General features: G+C 41.6%; 1 protein-coding gene across 1 annotated transcript in view; it reads left to right on the forward strand.

Annotated features, from left to right (window-relative positions):
* Window positions 1-20,410, forward strand: part of slc8a2a (solute carrier family 8 member 2a) — a 51,398-nt gene extending 30,988 nt beyond the window's left edge. Inside the window, exons 3-12 of the mRNA XM_034099243.2 lie at window positions 3,331-3,468; window positions 4,461-4,688; window positions 4,774-5,046; window positions 5,709-6,143; window positions 6,687-7,048; window positions 8,912-9,015; window positions 16,345-16,457; window positions 17,435-17,534; window positions 17,929-18,201; window positions 18,818-20,410. Of these exons, the coding sequence (XP_033955134.1) occupies window positions 3,331-3,468; window positions 4,461-4,688; window positions 4,774-5,046; window positions 5,709-6,143; window positions 6,687-7,048; window positions 8,912-9,015; window positions 16,345-16,457; window positions 17,435-17,534; window positions 17,929-18,201; window positions 18,818-19,194 (2,403 nt within the window). The 3' untranslated portion in view covers window positions 19,195-20,410. The remainder of the gene's footprint in view (window positions 1-3,330; window positions 3,469-4,460; window positions 4,689-4,773; window positions 5,047-5,708; window positions 6,144-6,686; window positions 7,049-8,911; window positions 9,016-16,344; window positions 16,458-17,434; window positions 17,535-17,928; window positions 18,202-18,817) is intronic.
* Window positions 20,411-21,492: the final 1,082 nt, after the last annotated feature.

Raw genomic sequence — 21,492 nt, forward strand, 5'->3', positions numbered from 1 at the left:
TTTCTATAACAAGATTATCATGTGTGACATAATAATCAGATGTCTTGTTTGCTAACCAAGAATATTAAACTTTAAAATGTCTTTTGGCCAGTTGAAGTCCTGCTTACTTCATCCTTAAACTCTTCTTTAATTTGAAACCAAAAAAGGTCTTCCTTCTCCACCATGATCCTATCTCTATATCAAAGTCCAGACAAACTGATGATTTATCTTCAGAAACCATGAGGAATGACTCATAAAACACTATTCTCCCTTACTTCAGTTCTAAATCAAATAAGCCAGACAGGAAACCCCTTTAACCACTTGCTTATCCTATTAATTTTGATCAAAGTTTTGTTACAAGCAGGTTAGATCTGTAATGAATTAAAATCAATATTTAAAGACGCAATATAAGTTAAATATATTGTTAAGCTAATTACTGTTTTATTGTGAAGGCCTCTCTGGCGAACAGCGGCCTTTGGCTTTTATTTTGAAAGGCCGTTCCGGAACAGCGAGTCCGATTCCTAGAAACACGGCAAGTTGACAATCGTTCTAATGCATTAACTATAGTCGTGAAAGAGACAAGGAGGGGGAAGGCGTGTGGAAGCAAGCAATGAACTGAAAATGCCACCAATCCTGTTTTAACGTGATGGCGAACATTGAAAACCGAAGCGGGCATAAGCACCTCTGCCATAACTGACAAGCGTTCAAAAACCTTTCTGCTTATCCCTTATGCTACTACTTTTTGTTGTATTCATAACCTAAAAATACAATTGTGATGAATAGCTTGCTTTTGTATCATTACATTTACCAACATAAAACAAGGTCTGTACTAATCAACAATGACAACCTACAGACAGCTCATTTAGTTAAATATACGCAATATATTGACTTCGCTTTTATTTATCTGACTTTATTAACGTGCTTCCCCCCCTTTCAGCCACTAGATGGCAGCAGCAGAGCACAAATGAGCTTCACTCTTCTGAGCGAATGTGTGATTATCACAGACAATCGGTCACACAGATTATTCAGGTAAAAATCACACAGATTTATTCCCCGTACAGTTTGTCCGGCTTGATAACGTGCTACATATGTCGTCACGCAGGACTCTCTGCCTACCTTGCGATCAACGTTATGTTTACGTCAGCCTTTCAAATTAATTTTTACAGACAAGGGAAACGGGAGCCGGTCTCGTCACAATGTAGGTGACGTTAGCGCTCTCTCCCAAGGATTTAACAGATAACAGTCCACTGACACTTTCGCTTATTCGGTCTCAGACTGCTATTTTACCCCCAGTTATAAACGGCGGATCGATCTGAAATATCGATCATCCAGGTTTCGCCGTGTGGGACTTACACCCACATCCCACGAACTGCACCGCTCCTACGCCACTTCAGGACTAAAATACCTGAGATCCACGCAAACTGCTCTAATTTCTCGTCACGCAGGACTCTCTATACCTGGCGATCAACGTTCACGTGTTATATATAACTTTCCTAACATGGTAAAAAATATGCATTGTATACTCCATTCAAACTTCAAAAACACTCTGAAACGCCTACAGACAATCCTACAGGGCCCTGCTATTGTCCGAGGCGTCTAAAAGTGCTTGCTCCCGACCCAGTGTGGTCCTCTGAATCCTTCCACAGCTCATGTTTATTCAGCGTCGAGTCACCATTTGTTAGGAGATTTAAATGTTAATTAGGCCGCATTTCCAAATCTCCTCGCGTCCCTACACAAGCCATTATCTTACAGGAAGGGAATCCAGATCATACAAGTAACCGTTTAACAATAATCCACTTTAATGGTAATATACAATGCAATACAATCAAGTACAATCAATACAGTACAAATTACATACAGTTCTGTGGGATCCCACATTTACCTGATACTCACGTGAGCCAGCCAGCCAGCCAGCCAGCCAGAGGAGAAAGAGGCCGAACACAGCGGGGTTTCTGTCTATATCCCTCGCTGACCCAAGGAGGAGTTATCTGCGCCTCCCTTCCAGACCAGTGATTGGCTGCCCAAATTATCATCAACACCCCACATCAGGGATGACTGTATGTTAACTCCTGACCTTCCCCCTCTTCCTGTGTCCTCTAAAAACCACATGTTAGCAGGCCCAAAACCAGCCCAGTTTTCTACACAAATCATTTTCAAGCTTCTTCACAGTTTGCATGAATACATACAAATATTTCCTTACAGTACTCAAATTAAAATCATTAAATGGACACTCCTCTGAACTGCATAATACAGTACAAGATGTTTTAATGACTTTATCTATCCATCTTCTCCCGCTTATCCGTGGTCGGGGGTAGCAGTTCCAGCAGAGAGCCCCAAACTTTCTTTTCCCTGGCGACATCAACCAGCTCTGACTGGGGGATCCCAAGGCGCTCCCAGGCCAGCGAAGAGATATAATCCCTCCGCCTGGTCCTAGGTCTACCCCTTGGTGTCTTCCCAGCTGGACGTGCCTGGAACACCTCCCTAGGGAGGCGCCCAGGTGGCATCCTAACTAGGTGCCCGAACCACCTCAACTGGCTCCTTTCGACGTGAAGGAGGAGCGGTTCAACTCCGAGTCCCTCCCTGATGACTGAACTTCTCACCTTATCCCTAAGGGAGACACCAGCCACCCGGCGGAGGAAACCCATCTCGACCGCTTGTATCCGCAATCTCGTTCTTTCGGTCATGACCCATCCTTCATGACCATAGGTGAGGGTAGGAACAAAAATGGCCCGGTAGACAGAGAGCTTTGCCTTCTGGCTCAGCTCCCTTTTCGTCACAACGGTGCGGTAAAGCGACTGCAGTAGAAATCCGATCCATGTATATTACAAACAGGATTGGTGACAAAGCGCAGCCCTGACGGAGGCCAACCCTCACCGGAAATGGGTCCGACTTACTGCCGAGGACCCGGACACAGCTCTCGCTTTGGGAGTACAGAGATTGGATGGCCCTGAGTAGAGAACCCCTCACCCCATACTCCCGCAGCACCTCCCACAGTAACTCCCTGGGAACCCGGTCATACGCCTTCTCCAAGTCTACAAAACAGATGTAGACCGGATAAGCGTACTCCCAGGCCCCCTCCAGGATCCTTGCGAGAATAAAAAGCTGATCCGTCGTTCCACGACCAGGACGGAATCCGCATGGTTCCTCCTCAATCTGAGGTTCGACAATCGGCCTGACCCTCCTTTCGAGTACCTTACAGTAAACTTTCCATGGGAGGCTGAGTATGACTTAATGACTTTATAAATGTCATCATATTGTAACACTAACGTTGATTATAATAACAGGAATAGGTGAGTATGAATTCAGTCTGAATGGCATATTTGATATGTTAATAAACGTGTTTGATTGCAGGAGAAAGAGGTGACCATCACCAAAGCTAACGGGGAAACCACGGTGACCACAGTGAGAGTCTGGAACGAGACCGTGTCCAACCTCACTCTCATGGCCCTGGGCTCCTCGGCCCCTGAGATCCTCCTCTCTCTTATTGAGGTACACACCGCCGTTCACATCCCTGTTGTCTTTGAGTTTGTCTTTAAAAATATATGAAATGTCACTTTCTTACTAACATGAAGGCACTGCTAAGAATAACACAACAAATCAATGACTTGTAGTTGTGTATTTTACATTTATCAATGAACAAATTAATACAATATTTAATACTGTTAGTGAATACAAATGAAGGTAAACTCAAGGCACAGTAATATGTTCATTATTACAACAACCAATTGCAACAACCAATGTGAAGAAAACATATTTCATATTTATTAGGGCTGTCAACGTTAACACATTAACGCTTGCAATTATTCTTGAACACTTCAATCAGATTACCAAGACGGGGGCAAGCTTTCTCCCGTAATCCCAGCACAGATTCTTTACCTGTGTGATTACATGGTAAAGAATGACTGAGGACATGTCCCCGGTGTGATGAAAACTAAATAAAGCTTCCAGATGGAACTTTAGATGAAAGAAAAATTGTGAGCACTTTAACAAACAAGCTGTTACAGGCAAATGTTACTTTTTTATAATTTGTGAAATTCATGTGAATTATTAATTAGACTAAGAAATAAACAAAGCTGAGATGTTATAATAAAGGTAATACACCCTCTTCTATATCTTAACAGTTATTGCATCACCACATTACACTAGCATTTTAAACTTGTGATTATGAATGATTAATCACAAGTTTACATTATTATTGTGATTAACTTAATTAAAAATGTTAACCGATTGACACATTGATTTATTTATGCTAATAAATAAATATTCTCTATACTGTCTCTAATATAGTTCATTTTCAGTTGTTTGTTAGATTCTCAAAAAACGTAATATACATTTCAAAGTAGCCCTCTTTTATAATTATATTGTGTTGTTTTGGTTGTTTTACGGGTATTGGGGATTCCGTTTCAGTTAGAATTAAAATAAGAAATGTTTGATATTGATTTATGTGACGTTCGTCTTTTTCTGTCCTTAAATGTTGACAGGTGATCGGGCACAACTTTGATGCAGGGGTGCTTGGGCCGAGCACCATAGTGGGCAGCGCTGCCTTCAACATGTTTGTGATCATCGGTATCTGTGTGTGGGTGATCCCGAACGGAGAGTCTCGCAAGATCAAACACCTGCGGGTGTTTTTTATCACGGCCTTCTGGAGTATTTTTGCCTACATTTGGCTCTACCTCATACTGGCTGTCATCTCACCTGGGATCGTGGAGGTTGGTTCAGATGAATATATATATAAATCCATTTCTAATAAATCAAGTGTGGACACAGGTAATGCTCATGGTGCCTCTTTTGCAGGTGTGGGAGGCCATCGTCACACTACTCTATTTTCCGGTGTGTGTGGTCTTGGCTTGGATCGCTGACCGTCGCCTACTCTTCTACAAATACATGCACAAGCGTTACCGCGCCGACAAGAGGCACGGCATTGTTGTGGAAATGGAAGGTGACCTTGAGCCCAAGGGCATTGACATGATCATGGATGGAAAGTTGTCGGACGGTGCTTCGTGTGCCGGAAACTCTTCCAGTGTCTCTGTGCAGACGGGCAATGAGCTGGACCAGAACAAAGACGAGGTGAGACACGTGGGAGAAACGCTGCTGGAGACACACATTGCTAGACTGGAGAGTAAATGGTGTAAAATCATAGATTTCGTCCCCTTTAGTTTCATGGTGTGTTTTTGTATCGGTAATAGGTACAAAAAGTCATTCATAAAAAAGTAATAATAGCACCTTAATATACAAAATGGTTGTTTTCTTCATTTTAGCTTCGGAACATATTTTCTTTAAGTGGCGGGAATTATCCTGAAGTATTTTTAAAGGCTTTTAAAAGATGGAAGACACTGTCAGGCCCACTAGTGTATCATATTTTCTAACTGTTAAGATACTCAATTTGATGTTCAGGTTTCCTTTGAGCTAATACCAGCAGGGGTCTGAATGTCTGGACTGCAGACAATTAGCTGCTTCCAAAGTTTATCTTAATAAAAAGACCTCCCGTTCCTTAGTCTGCAAGAAGGAACGGCAGGTCTTTTCATAAGAAAATATTACCTCAAGAAACACCAATACTTTTGTCAATATAAACTAAGCCATCAGAATTCTACATTTTCCCCTGTAAACATTTGGTTTTGTGACAGATGCTCAATATAAATAAGAAAAAAGCTGAATAAAATACTTATTATTATATTTTGCCAAACATACCCCTTTAAAATAATTGTGCATTATTGCCCTCTCTTTGATAGGTGGTCCGCATCCTGAAGGACCTGAAGGAGAAGCACCCAGACAAAGACCTGGACCAGCTGATTGAGATGGCCAACTACTCGGCCCTGGTCCACCAGAAGAAGAGCCGCGCCTTCTACCGAGTCCAGGCCACGCGCCTGATGATTGGTGCCGGCAACATATTAAGGAAACACGCTGCCGAGCACTCACGGCGCAGCGCAGGCCAGGATCCTGACAAGGCCACATGCTCGCACATTTGTTTTGAAAGTGCACAGTTCCAGTGCACAGAAAACTGCGGCTCTCTGAGCATCGGGGTGATCCTTGAGGGGGGGACGGGCCAGAACACTTTCTATGTGGACTACTGTACAGAAAACGGCTCCGCTAATGCTGGGGCAGACTATGACTTCACTAAGGGAACACTGATGTTTAAGCCAGGGGAGGGCCGCAAGGAGATCAAGGTGAGCAGGGGAAAAGGGGACTGTTTTAACGTTTTGTTCTTTTTGTCTTGCCTTTTGCATCCATGAAGAGTGACAAGATGTGGGAGAAGAACTCAGATCTTGTACTTAAGTAAAAGTAGAAATGATAGAGTGTAGAACACTCTGTTACATGTACAGTACAAGTAAATGTCCTGATTTTAAAATGTTACTTATGCAAAAGTACAAAAGTATTAGCATCTAAATATACTTAAAGTACCAAAAGGAAAAGTACTTATCATGCAAATTGGTAATTTTAAGAATAATATATATGATATGTTCTGATTATAATGATTGATCATTAAAGTGTTCTCAAAGCTGGTGAAGATGCAGCTAGTCTTAAAGACTTTGTATACTGCATGGTAGCTTGCAAATGTATAACATAAATGTAGTGTGGTAAAAGTACACGATTTACCTCTGAATTGTGGTATGTGCAAAGTAGCATAACATGGAAATACTCAAGTAAAGTATAAGTATCTCAACATTGTACTTAAGTACAGTACAGTGACCATACTCTGTTCTCTCCAGGTGGGCATCTTGGACGATGACGTCTTTGAGGAGGACGAGCATTTCTTTGTGCGTCTTCAGAACCTGAGGTTAGAGGAAGGTGGAGGTGAAGGGACAGGAACTCCACCACAGGCCAGGCTGGTGGAGCCCCTGCAGGCCACCATCACTATCTTGGATGATGACCATGCTGGCATCTTCACCTTCGGCCAGCGCGTGCTGCGGGTCAGCGAGAGCACCGGCATGCTGAAAGTGACGGTGGTGAGGAACTCGGGCTCCAGGGGGACCGTCAGTGTGCCGTACCGTACGGAGGACGGCAGTGCCAAGGCGGGGGTGGACTACGAGGAGGCCAGAGGAGAGGTGGAGTTCACCAATGAGCAGACCAGGTAAGGCCCAGTCAGAAGTGTTCACTCACATCAAAGCCCATTGGCTTCTCTGTGCCACAAATACATAGTTACATTTTTAAAAGCAAAATGATTTCCTAAACATTTAGTTCTGGTAGTTTTTAGACAGAAGCAAATGTGTTGAAGGTCTGGTGCCCTGGTGAGTGTTTGTGAGATTGACTCAAAATGAACTATAGGATGTGAAGAAGAAGAAGAAACCCTTAACAAAATTCAGGTTTCCAACTTTGAATGAAACTGTAACTTGTTTGTTTTCATCTTTGTTTCCTCAGACACTCTCGTTGAGATTAGGTTATCTTAAACATTCACAAGAACCCAAACAGCAAAACAGAGACAACACAACTAGATGGAGTTAAACCCTGAGATAATGGAGCTGTTGAGTCTCCCAGCGGACTGCAGGGCTCTAGTTAGAGAGCGGATTGCAGTTCCTCCCATTTCAAATGTGAACATCTGAAACCAGTTGTGCCAACATGACAGCATGCAGTACAGGAATCTAATGTTAAGTAGTTACTAGAAGTTGTACTGTTGTTACTAGATTCAAAGAAAGACAGAGAGGTCTTTTGGGTGCTTTAATGTAGGTATAGTTGGTTGTTTAGAACGCATTTTGCTACATTTTCTGAAAGTGAAATATGGTCTGACAGCCTCTGATACTTGGTCCTTATGAACACAAACACATGAGGCAATGCCAAGAAAACTGCACACGGGGAGATCTATTTTGTTATTAGCTAAATTAAATCAAAAATAAATCAAATGTATTGATTCAGTTTCATCTGTGATAAATACCAGTAGACTAATCAATGTTTTAATCAGTGTTCTATTAGCTACAATAGACCAGGAGTGTTAAACGGACTGCACCACATCATCAATCAGTCCCAACAACATTCCATAGGCAAGTCGACATCACACTGATTCAAATGGCAGCGAATTATATATGTATGCCACCTGCACAGTTATGGAAGGTTCAACTTAGATACAAAAATACACACAACTTGATAGGAGGAAAGACAAAGATAAAAACGAATATATTCCCTCGATTGGTCCGAACTAGGTTATGTCTGCAGCATACGTCGCTATGCTGATCGAGCCAGGCTAAAGGAGAACCTCGCGTACACACTAATCCGGCTTCACGGTCCACCCCTCAGTAGTACTCACGCACAGCTCGCTCAGTGCTTTCACATTGATACTACTTTAAACGATTAGTGCTTCTAAGGAAGGGGCACCTGGCCCTCAGCGGAGGATTACCAGGAGGAGGAGGAGGTCCTGTTGGACCACTTAACACCTAAAGATAATCCCATCCCTGATCAGGTGTGGGGGACCTCCAGTCACCCCATCTTAACTGGCAGATCCTTTTCCCATTAAACTTTCAGGTTATATAAGCTGTGTTTGCACATGGTCTGAGTGTACACTTAGTGAAAGACTCTGTTATGTAACATGGCCAATGCATGGATGCGTTACAGTCAAGGTAATTAGACTCCTGCGGGGCCATTAAGCTGTGTGTGTTTTGATACTCTCCTTTCGTTTAGTCAGGAATGCCTTTTCCATTTTCCTCAAATGAACTTAATAGACATTGGTTAACCAGGCTGCTGTTGTGCTCCAAGCCATTATGTCCAGCGCCATTTCATTGGCACACTGAGGAGTGATAGCACACTATGTCTAAGCATGAATTATTTAAAGGCCCATTGTGATGAATTATTGAGCTCACTTCAATTTGTGATGTGATTTAGAAGGTAGAGCAAATCTTAAAGATGTGGAGGTATTGTGTGTCAACTGTATGCACTTTATGCTTCGTAGTAGTTATGGCTTCTTTCTTTGAATAAAAAACATGTGTGCATGCTTTCATATCTCCAGTCAGGTCTTACAGGTGCGCATTATAAATGTGGCGGAGTACGAGAAGCAGGAGAACTTCTTCATCGTGCTGGAGGACCCAAAATGGTTGAAGCGGGGCATCTCTGGTAAATGTTACTCAAACTAAAATCTCATTATTCATAAGGGACTAGTTTTAATCATGATAAGGTCATGCTGATTATGTGAAAGAGGAATTGTTCATTGCACACACAACAGATGGCAGTAATATATCATATCTAGTGTCTAGTTATGCAACAGCAACACATGCGGCTGAATGTTTGGCGCCTGCATCAGAGTAACTGACTGCACGCTAATGTACCCTGATATTAGTGTTCTTATATTGTAATAAATCAGTGTCTGTCTTTCTTCACAGCCCTGCTGCTTAACCAGGGTAAGATAGCTTGCGTGTTAAAGGTGCAATGTGCGGCATTTATAAAAACAGCATATTCAAATTAGCCAATAACCAAAAATCTCTTATTTGGTCTTAAAGGGGACCTATTATGCAAAATCCTCTTCCTCACGTCTCTTCTACATCAACATGTGTCCCCTCTTCTCCACGTCTCTTCTACATCAACATGTGTCCCCTCTTCTCCACGTCTCTTCTACATCAACATGTGTCCCCTCTTCTCCATGTCTCTTCTACATCAACATGTGTCCCCTCTTCTTCATGTCTCTTCTACATCAACATGTGTCCCCTCTTCCTCACGTCTCTTCTACATCAACATGTGTCCCCTCTTCTCCACGTCTCCTCTACATCAACATGTGTCCCCTCTTCTTAATGTCTCTTCTACATCAACATGTGTCCCCTCTTCCTCACGTCTCTTCTACATCAACATGTGTCCCCTCTTCTCCACGTCTCCTCTACATCAACATGTGTCCCCTCTTCTTCATGTCTCTTCTACATCAACATGTGTCCCCTCTTCTTCATGTCTCTTCTACATCAACATGTGTCCCCTCTTCTTCGTGTCTCTTCTACATCAACATGTGTCCCCTCTTCTTCATGTCTCTTCTACATCAACATGTGTCCCCTCTTCTTCGTGTCTCTTCTACATCAACATGTGTCCCCTCTTCTTCGTGTCTCTTCTACATCAACATGTGTCCCCTCTTCTTCGTGTCTCTTCTACATCAACATGTGTCCCCTCTTCTTCGTGTCTCTTCTACATCAACATGTGTCCCCTCTTCTTCATGTCTCTTCTACATCAACATGTGTCCCCTCTTCCTCACGTCTCTTCTACATCAACATGTGTCCCCTCTTCTCCACGTCTCCTCTACATCAACATGTGTCCCCTCTTCTTCATGTCTCTTCTACATCAACATGTGTCCCCTCTTCTTCATGTCTCTTCTACATCAACATGTGTCCCCTCTTCTTCATGTCTCTTCTACATCAACATGTGTCCCCTCTTCTTCGTGTCTCTTCTACATCAACATGTGTCCCCTCTTCTTCGTGTCTCTTCTACATCAACATGTGTCCCCTCTTCTTCGTGTCTCTTCTACATCAACATGTGTCCCCTCTTCTTCGTGTCTCTTCTACATCAACATGTGTCCCCCTCTTCTTCGTGTCTCTTCTACATCAACATGTGTCCCCTCTTCTTCATGTCTCTTCTACATCAACATGTGTCCCCTCTTCTCCACGTCTCCTCTACATCAACATGTGTCCCCTCTTCTTCACGTCTCTTCTACATCAACATGTGTCCCCTCTTCTTCATGTCTCTTCTACATCAACATGTGTCCCCTCTTCTTCATGTCTCTTCTACATCAACATGTGTCCCCTCTTCTTCATGTCTCTTCTACATCAACATGTGTCCCCTCTTCTTCGTGTCTCTTCTACATCAACATGTGTCCCCTCTTCTTCGTGTCTCTTCTACATCAACATGTGTCTCCTCTCTTCTTCATGTCTCTTCTACATCAACATGTGTCCCCTCTTCTTCATGTCTCTTCTACATCAACATGTGTCCCCTCTTCTTCATGTCTCTTCTACATCAACATGTGTCCCCTCTTCTTCATGTCTCTTCTACATCAACATGTGTCCCCTCTTCTTCATGTCTCTTCTACATCAACATGTGTCCCCTCTTCTTCGTGTCTCTTCTACATCAACATGTGTCCCCTCTTCTTCATGTCTCTTCTACATCAACATGTGTCCCCTCTTCCTCACGTCTCTTCTACATCAACATGTGTCCCCTCTTCTCCACGTCTCTTCTACATCAACATGTGTCCCCCTCTTCTTCATGTCTCTTCTACATCAACATGTGTCCCCTCTTCTCCATGTCTCTTCTACATCAACATGTGTCCCCTCTTCTTCATGTCTCTTCTACATCAACATGTGTCCCCTCTTCTTCATGTCTCTTCAACATCAACATGTGTCCCCTCTTCCTCACGTCTCTTCTACATCAACATGTGTCCCCTCTTCTTCGTGTCTCTTCTACATCAACATGTGTCCCCTCTTCTTCATGTCTCTTCTACATCAACATGTGTCCCCTCTTCCTCACGTCTCTTCTACATCAACATGTGTCCCCTCTTCTCCACGTCTCCTCTACATCAACATGTGTCCCCTCTTCTTCATGTCTCTTCTACATCAACATGTGTCCCCTCTTCTTCATGTCTCTTCTACATCAACATGTGTCCCCTCTTCTTCGTGTCTCTTCTACATCAACATGTGTCCCCTCTTCTTCGTGTCTCTTCTACATCAACATGTGTCCCCTCTTCTTCATGTCTCTTCTACATCAACATGTGTCCCCTCTTCCTCACGTCTCTTCTACATCAACATGTGTCCCCTCTTCTCCACGTCTCTTCTACATCAACATGTGTCCCCTCTTCTTCACGTCTCTTCTACATCAACATGTGTCCCCTCTTCTTCACGTCTCTTCTACATCAACATGTGTCCCCTCTTCTTCATGTCTCTTCTACATCAACATGTGTCCCCTCTTCTCCACGTCTCTTCTACATCAACATGTGTCCCCTCTTCTCCACGTCTCTTCTACATCAACATGTGTCCCCTCTTCTCCACGTCTCTTCTACATCAACATGTGTCCCCTCTTCCTCACGTCTCTTCTACATCAACATGTGTCCCCTCTTCTCCACGTCTCTTCTACATCAACATGTGTCCCCTCTTCTTCATGTCTCTTCTACATCAACATGTGTCCCCTCTTCTTCATGTCTCTTCTACATCAACATGTGTCCCCTCTTCTTCATGTCTCTTCTACATCAACATGTGTCCCCTCTTCTTCATGTCTCTTCTACATCAACATGTGTCCCCTCTGTGGAAAGAGACTCTGAAAGTTTCAGGAACAAAGATTCTCTCTCTTTTTGTCCTGATCCATTTCTATAAAAACCTGTCTGAAAATGAGCTGATCAGAATTTGGCCGCTTTATGATGTCACAAGGTTTTGTTGGCTTGTGTAACCAGTAGCCAATAACCAATCAATGATTTATCTCCACCTCCCAAAAATAACCAACATCTGACACGGGGTCCTTCTCACTTCGGTTAAATGGATTCCTTGCGTCCCTCACTTGCGTCCTTTCCCTGCCTCTAGTCCCTCCCACCAGGGAAGCATGGAGAGACACAAGGAAACCACGAGAAGCAGGGAAATGAGTTTTAAGAGCAATGGGACGTCCTTTCCTCCGGAGCGTCACGTGAAGCGACGTCCGTTGGATGACGCCGCACAGCTGTTCGCCTGACAGCAGCTCTGTCCCCGTTGTTTTCACAAACACCCCCGCCACACATTTACTGACACAAACAGTTGTATCATCTGTTGTAGACCCAAATAAATCAAATCAAATAAGAAGTCATTCTCAAAAAAGATAAACGCCATTCTTAAAATGTATAAACGAACAATAGTTTGATTCATATTGATTAGAGTGCACAATAGAAATAAAATAATTGAGAGAAGAAAAAGAGATATGTTATCTATCAAAACCCAGTTAGATTAACATTCATTGGACTGCACACTTTGTTTGAATGTGTGGATATGTAGCACATTAACATTTTAATAGCACTTAATGACTGACTGAATGGAAATGACAATAAATGAAAATGTAAAACGAAAAAAGCGATCATGAAAATGTTTCCAAAAGATGAATAAAATGACTTTTGACCACTTTGTTGTTCAGATATATCACATATTTGTAACTAAATGAAACATTAATTGAAACAAAACACGGTATAAACTGAGGACTGACTCCTGTGAGGTTCATGTGTTTTCTTCACTCCGCTGGGAAACTGCTCTCATGTCAAGAAGCATCAGATCAGTGCATGCACTGCATCGTCCAATCAGTGAGCGATACACAGTAAGGGGGCGGGGCGAGTGTCTGAGGATTTCATCGGAGGATGGGCTGAAGTCGAATAGTCCATTTAGCTTAGGAACCTTCCTAAAGGAGTGAAATGACCCGGAAGTCCCTCAGTGGCAGCCATGATAAATGCCGTTCGAATTCTCTAGAATGATGAGAATGAAAGGAAAGGAGGTTTCAAACTTCCTTTATAACCTCCTTTAGCTTAGGAACCACTGGACCTCCCTAACCGACAGGAGAAGCGAAAATGCTGCCCCACAATGCTTTGCAGCCGCAGCATTTGCTGTCACTCAACAGTCGGCCGTTCACGGAAACAACCGATTATGACGGAGAAATTATATCATGAAAGTTACGGTGCTTATTAAGCATTTTAAAACGTAGGTGGTAAGTTGCCAAAGTGCTTTGTTTTGAACTTTCATCAGTATTATAATCAAAGAGAGAAATATGAACGTTAGTTTTTACTGAAATGATCAAATAAAGTCAACATTTTAGTCTTTACTGAGCTGTGTGGAGTTTGTTCAACTTTTAAAAGATGTTTGAATGGTGATATACACAGTGATAGATGTTAAGGACTAACGTTTATAATAAATACATTTGTATTGATTTTAAGATCTTTAGTTCATACAATCATACGTATTGGGATCATTTGTATTAATGTGGACCGGAGGGAGAGGGTGACGAGCATAAGTTTCACTTTCCTTTTTTATTTCAATTCCAGCTTTGGTCCTGAAGAATATGTTTCTCTGTTGTCCACGTTCATAAAGCAAAGCAGCAGCATCAGAGCACGGAGCAGAGTCTCTAGATGAGTTTACAGTAGTCCCTCGTTCTTATTAAACATCCATGTTGTAGTCCGCTGTATAGAAAACTGTGGTTTCCATGGTTACCCACAGCAGCAGACGCACATTCAGGACGTCCGCTGGCGCATCATAAACACGTCGGATAGTGAAAGTGCATTCGGATTCTCTAAAGTACCACAGTCTCTTCTCCTAAGTCCTTTTGAATTCTCCTATCCATTATCCCTTAACCCCGTGACGTTTCACTCAGAGGTCAAGGAATAGGAGATAGGGTTAGAACTTAGGAGCTGATTTTTAAACTATCCGACTGCAGCCATGGTCTGGTGGTTCCTCGATTATAGCTCCTCCATTATCGCTCCTCGGTCCTAAGATAATAAGGCCACTGAGGCCACCCTAACCCTAATCAACGTCCGGTGAGACCGAGACCGAGGTTGCGTTCCGATAATCCAAAAATCAGCTCCTAAGTTCTAACCCTATCTCCTATTCCTTGACCTCTGAGTGAAAATTCACGGGGTTAAGGGATAGTGGATAGGAGAATTCAAAAGGACTTAGGAGAAGAGACTGCGGTGCTTTAGAGAATCCGAATGCACTTTCACTATCCGACGTGTTTATGATGCGCCAGCGGACGTCATTGTGTGCGTCTGCTGCTGTGGGGAAACTATGGAAACCACAGTTTTCTATACAGCGGACTACAACATGGATGTATAATAAGAACGAGGGACTACTGTAAACTCATCTAGAGACTCTGCACCGTGCTCTGATGCTGCTGTCTTGCTTTATGAACGTGTACAACAGAGAAACATATTCTTCAGGACCAAAGTTGGAATTGAAATAAAAAAGGAAAGTGAAACTTATGCTCGTCACCCTCTCCCTCCGGTCCACATTAATACAAATGATCCCAATACGTAAGATTGTATGAACTAAAGATCTTAAAATCAATACAAATGTATTTATTATAAACGTTAGTCCTTAACATCTATCACTGTGTACATCACCATTCAAACATCTTTTAAAAGTTGAACAAACTCCACACAGCTCAGTAAAGACTGAAATGTTGACTTTATTTGATCATTTCAGTGAAAACTAACGTTCATATTTCTCTTTTTGATTATAATACTGATGAACGTTCAAAACAAAGCACTTTGGCAACTTACCACCTATGTTTTAAAATGCTTAATAAGCACCGTAACGTTCATGATATCATTTCTCGGTCATAATCGGTTGTTTCCGTGAACGGCCGACTGTTGAGTGACGGCAAATGCTGCGGCTGCAAGGCATTGTGGGGCAGCATTTTCGCTTCTCCTGTCGGTTAGGGGAGGTCCAGTGGTTCCTAAGCTAAAGGAGGTTATAAGGAAGTTTGAAACCTCCTTTCCTTTCATTCTCATCATTCTAGAGAATTCGAACGGCACTTATCATGGCTGCCACTGAGGGACTTCCGGGTCATTTCACTCCGTTAGGAAGGTTCCTAAGCTAAATGGCTATTGGAACGCAACCCGAGGAGCGAGGAAATGAAAAAGAAGAGAAGTGAGAAAGGGTGTGAGATGTCTTTTTTAGCTGTTCTGTCGTCATTTCCTGCGATCTTCTTCATGCAGTCAGTCAAAATGAATATTAATACGGGGCGTTTCTTTAACTATTTATAGGCAAATATGAGCGTTACGTGAAGCTCGCAAAAGCTGCGCCGCATTTCGAGTTGATTGGAATGATATCAAACAATTGATTGTGTTTATAAAGGGAGACACGTCCTACACGTCGGTACGCAGTGTTTTATGAATCGAAAAATGTCTGCGTATTTATTTGCTTTGTCCTACGTAAGCAACCTTCCCACGTGAATCCTACGCAAGGCTTTATAGATGAGGCCCCAGAGCTTAAGTGCAATATTTACATGGAGGTATGCATCGGAATTATAAACAAGTCTTCTTTTGAATTGGTACCCGACTGGTTTACACTTTTAAATGATCCCTGAGCAGAAACTCACAGGCATAGCTCGCTGTCTATCACCTAACAAGCTTAGCAAGTCATATGCTTTGAGTCATAGAATGGACATTTTAGAGTTAAGTCAAAGACTGAGGTGTGAGTCGGTGAAGAAAATTGCCTAAATGCAGGGCTAAAATTCCTCTTGGCCACTCCAGTTCAACAGGAAGTTCACAATGTCAGTGAAGCAAGACATTCTGTAAATGCCACATGCCGCACCTTTACAAATGTTTGAAAGTGTGTGTGCCGTACGGAATGTGTTTATCTCTTAATGCTTGAGGTGTTGGTCTGTGCCATTGGCTGACGTTAAGGATATGTGTGTGTTTTGTAAATTACACAATCAATACAATAATATACATGATACTTACATCTCTGTGCTCCCTGAAAGGCAACCCCACCCCCGAGGAGGAGGAGGCCCGGAGAATATCTGAGATGGGCAAACCTATTTTAGGGGAGCACAGCCGGCTAGAGGTCGTCATAGAGGAGTCCTGTGAGTTTAAGGTGGGTGACAATAGCAGTAAACCAACACTCTCTGTACAAATAGATCACTGAAAACAAGACGTACAAGTATATCTACATTTTTGTATATACTGTTTGCCTAAATTGACCTAAGTTACTTACATTATATACATTCTTAATTTGAAGCAGTAGCATTAATATGAAAGGCTTTAACAAGTAATAATAATAATATATTTAAGTTATATAGCGCTTCTCATCTGCCAAGACAAATCTCGAAGTGCTTCACAACAAGGGATGCTGATACACTTTGAGAGATTAAACAAATAATTGTAATAATAATAAGAAATCAAAATATAAAATAGAGTACAAAAATAAAAGTCGGAGATAGCGATACAAATGGCAGTACTCCAGGTGTACCATGCTCAAGGTTTATTGGAAGGCATGCCGAAAGAAGAGGTATTAGCACCCGAGGGATTGGGGTTTTAAATCTGTTATTTATGTGTGTGTGTGTGTGTGTGTGTGTGTGTATTGGTTAATTAACCGCCTCACACCCTCTTACTCATCAGACTCCCAATGGAGTGCTAAACCAGGTACAGTTTCTGCCTGCATCCTGTGTGTCATTGGACTTATTAGTCATTTCTCATCTCGTGTTCAATCTTTGTATACTCTCATTATACTCTTAACGTTATCATATTAATAGATACCCTTTTTGAATGATCCACTTTTCATATGCTTTACAAGTATCTTGAGTTCAGATATTTGTTCATTCATGTGTGCTGTTAGAATGTTTCAGTTGGTTTATGTTTTATTAAATTCAAAGTCAGTGATTTTGTGGGTATACTATTAATGTTAGTGTGTTCATATTTGCCATATTGGTTTTGCAATTCACAACAGGACTTGTCTGCATCGTTAGCCTCTGATATAAGCTTACTTTATTTCATCATGTTGCTGATAATCCCACAAACAAAATGATCTGTTTATATAAAGGTAAAATGCAGATATGTTATGTGTTGTAACAGAACACAGTGGACAAACTCCTGAAGGACACAAATCTGGCTGTAGTGATCGGCACTCACTCATGGAAAGAGCAGTTCATTGGAGCACTCACAGTCTGTGCAGGTCAGTGGCTATTTTATATTTGTTTTTTATTTCATCATTAAATGTACTGGTTAGGTTTGATTCTTCTGTGATTTAACGTAAAAACATTCAATATCCTAATTCCTTTTCTTGTCGGAGTTAGACAAGAAGATTGATATCACTTTTATGTCAGTCAGTTAAATATGGAACCACAGCTGGCAGCGGATGAGCCTAGTTTGGCATACACTGTGGAAATGAGGAGAGACAGCCAACCTGGCTACGTTCAAATGTTACAACATCTGCCAACCTGCTCATATCACAAGCTCACTTATGTCAGATACCATTGTGTTTTTACTTCTGGCTGCATCCAAATTGTTCACGTATTATTTTGTGGAAGGTGTGTTTGATCTATTTTCACTGTGTCTCCCTCGATCAGGTGACGGAGATGAAGAGGAGGGACAAGAGCAGCGAAGTCCGAACTGCTGCGACTATTTCATACACATAGTGTGCGTTTTCTGGAAGGTTCTGTTTGCCTTCTGCCCGCCCACACAGTACTGGAACGGATGGGCGTGCTTCATAGTGTCAATCTCTGTCATTGGTTTCTTAACAGCCATTATTGGAGACCTAGCTTCCCACTTCGGCTGCACCGTCGGCCTCAGAGACACGGTCACTGCGGTGGTCTTTGTCGCGCTGGGGACCTCCCTTCCTGGTAAGTGACACTACTGAGTAGGGAGGCACACGGTAACCAAATGTATAAGTCAGTGCATGTATTCCAGAAGTCTTAGCCTGGATAAGAAGAACTGAATTATTACATTTACATTGTTACAGCAAAGTATAGATAGAGACGAAATGAATAGAACACCACTATGTTAAAGGCATGCACATATTATTTTAAATAAAAAATATTACAGTTTACAGATGTACACATTCAGGTAGGTAAGTAAGTAGCAGCAGTATTTATAAAATAAAAATAATTGTAACATTGTAGAATGAAGTGTGGTATATACCAGTATTAAAATATTATGGCACATAGTTACATAAAGATTCTTGTTACAGTAATGGATGGATGGACTAAATAACTAATTAACTAAGAGTAGCAGCGAGTAGTAATAATAATATTAGCTAGCAACTTATTGCACATAAGAGTTGTTGTACAACAGTGGGGTCGTAGTGTTTGTTTGTTTGTTGGTTTGGCTTTTCTTTTTTTACATTATTGCACATTGGTGTTATTTTTACAACAGCGGTGTCATAGTCTGTGTTGTTGTATATTTGGTGGTCTACACTTTTCGAATACTGTGTATTGATCTTGGTGTTTATTTTCCCAGATACCTTTGCCAGTAAAGTGGCTGCCACTCAGGACCAGTATGCGGATGCATGTGTGGGAAACGTGACAGGAAGCAACGCGGTCAATGTGTTTTTGGGCATTGGGCTGGCCTGGTCCGTGGCTGCCATCTATTGGCAAGTCAAAGGTAAAGTCTTCCGCGTTGACCCCGGCTCGCTGGCCTTCTCCGTCACACTCTTCACCATTTTCGCATTCTTCGCTATGGGAGTGTTGATGATACGCCGGAGGCCGTCTATAGGCGGCGAACTGGGTGGCCCTCGAGTCACCAAAGTCCTCACTTCTCTGCTACTCTTCGGACTCTGGTTCCTTTACATCCTCTTCTCCAGCTTGGAGGCCTACTGCCATATAAAGGGCTTCTAAGAGAGCACAGCAGGGGAGAGAAGTGACTGCAGGATCACACACACACATCACCAGGACATTACACTGCTGTTCCATAACTACTACTGAGAAGACCAATCATCACCGCTGCCATGGTTCAAAATCAAATGTATACGCAGACTGGCACGGCAAACCGTTACGTCATATCCACTGCAGGACAGTCCCAGTCATCCGAATTTATTGTGACTGCACTGAATAATTTTCACTTAAGTGGACTAAATAACATGCAGTGACATTTTATGATAAAGTTGAGCAAAGCTGGCCGGCACGTTCTCTGTGAAGTCCCTGGATTTAGTTTGATACCGGACAGCTGACAACCTGGATTTCAAGTTTGGACTCATTTCTCCTCATAATAAAATGTGTAAAACAACGACAGCTGCTTTTACACAGATTTGCAATGTACACTTGAGAAACTGAAACGTTGACTTTAATTAATGAAATGTATTATGTCAACAAATTACACATTGTATTAGGTTAGTTGAAAGCAATACTTTTAAGTTTAAATACAAAATATTAGTTTCAACTTAATATTATTACTTTGAACTATTAAGTTGAACCTTATAGTCTGTATTCAAACTTTAACTTGTTGCTTTCAACAAACCTAATACAATTATGTGTAATTTGTTGACATAGAGTTATACATTTAATTGAAGTTAACATGTTTTCAGTGTAAGGACAACTGTGATCATTGTGTTTATACCATTGTCACACGGAAGCTCCATTTCAAAGTCACATCTGATGATGTCTCTTTAATGGAGTTAATCTGTCATTTAGCTCAAAGAATAAAGTGTTGTTGCTATGGTTAGCTTCAGTTTTTCACACAGATTTAGAACAGTGGTAATACAACTGTTTAGTGGAAGTGTTTGAGTTGTCTTGGTGTACTATTTTGAATGGTACTGCCAGCCAATCAGAACTGTTTTCTGGTGTACAAGCACAGTTTGGTTACAATCCTTCAGTTTGTGAGATAAGCAGCTGTAACATCTCACACTGATACACTGTGTTTCTGTTGAGTTATGTGTCACAAGGCACCGTTTAGTTTAATGTAATGCACCTCCTGAATTTATTCACACTATAAGTATTGATAAAATTAACAATCAAAAGTAATACCCCATTGTTGAAAAGTATTATTAACATTGAATTACAAAGGCAATGAATCTCTACTAAGCTGTGGAATTATAAAAATGTACCTAGTATCTGCCATTGAGTGTGTTGTTTTATTCACCCCTAACATCTGTTTATTTATCAATGGTGTCATTTAATATCTTTGTAATTTAATGTATTTGAGCTGAAATTAAGAAATATATATTGTACTTTATTGTAAGCTGTATCAATTACATTGAAATGTACCTGAGTGTGTCTTCATTGGATTACCCACATTGGTTGTGTAAGTATTACAGCCTCATAAGTGGAGAAGAAGACAACCTTAATATCAAGATATTTTTCAAAGAATATGACATGTCATTGAGGACATTTATTCACACGGCCTTAAATACATGCCATGCTCCAAAATTCTCCTTAATGCCATAGAAGAGGTCTTTTCAACATATATATCCAAACAAAAGTGGAAAGCAGCTTTGGGAATATTGAAAGGATAGAAATCGTTATTTAAATATTTAATATTTGTAAGTATTTTAATATGGTAAAAGCAAGACTCATACTATAGCCCTATACCTGACAGACCAACCTAATGTTTAAGCCTTTATACAGGATGACATGATGACTGGATCCAGACCAGTGCTAATGTCTGGAAGAAATCCTCTGCGTCAGTGGCTAAAGAGTAAAGACGCATCACTTGGTCTAAACCAAGCTAGATAAATCTTTCTGAGATTATTAACATTCAAATGAGCCTACTTGGTATTGTGTAGTAGTACACATACTCAGAGGGAAGTGGAACAGTCAAAAAACGGTTTTGCCTTAAACATGCAACATTTGGCAGGGACACTGCTGAAACTGTTATTTAGAAATATGACACACAGGGACAAGGGTGCTTAAGCATTAATGATGCTGGTTGTGTCACTTTAATTGTACATTATCCATTTCCTGTAGAGAGAAGTCCTAACATACAATAAAGTTAGGGGGTGCGGAGTTTTTTCTAAATGTTGGCAAACATTTCCAGGTTATTCAAATTCTAGCTATTTAGGTTAGTGTTTTTTATGATTTACCGCCTTGTTAGAGGTTAACAGTGTCTGTGTTTTGACAGCTCAATGGGCCATTGTTTAACCTCACTTCCCCTCTGGAGGACACAATAATATTAATGATTGTCAGGGTAAAGTGATCAAT

Source organism: Pseudochaenichthys georgianus, chromosome 14 (genome assembly GCF_902827115.2).
Source record: "Pseudochaenichthys georgianus chromosome 14, fPseGeo1.2, whole genome shotgun sequence".
In the NCBI taxonomy this organism is placed as follows: Eukaryota; Metazoa; Chordata; class Actinopteri; order Perciformes; family Channichthyidae; genus Pseudochaenichthys; species Pseudochaenichthys georgianus.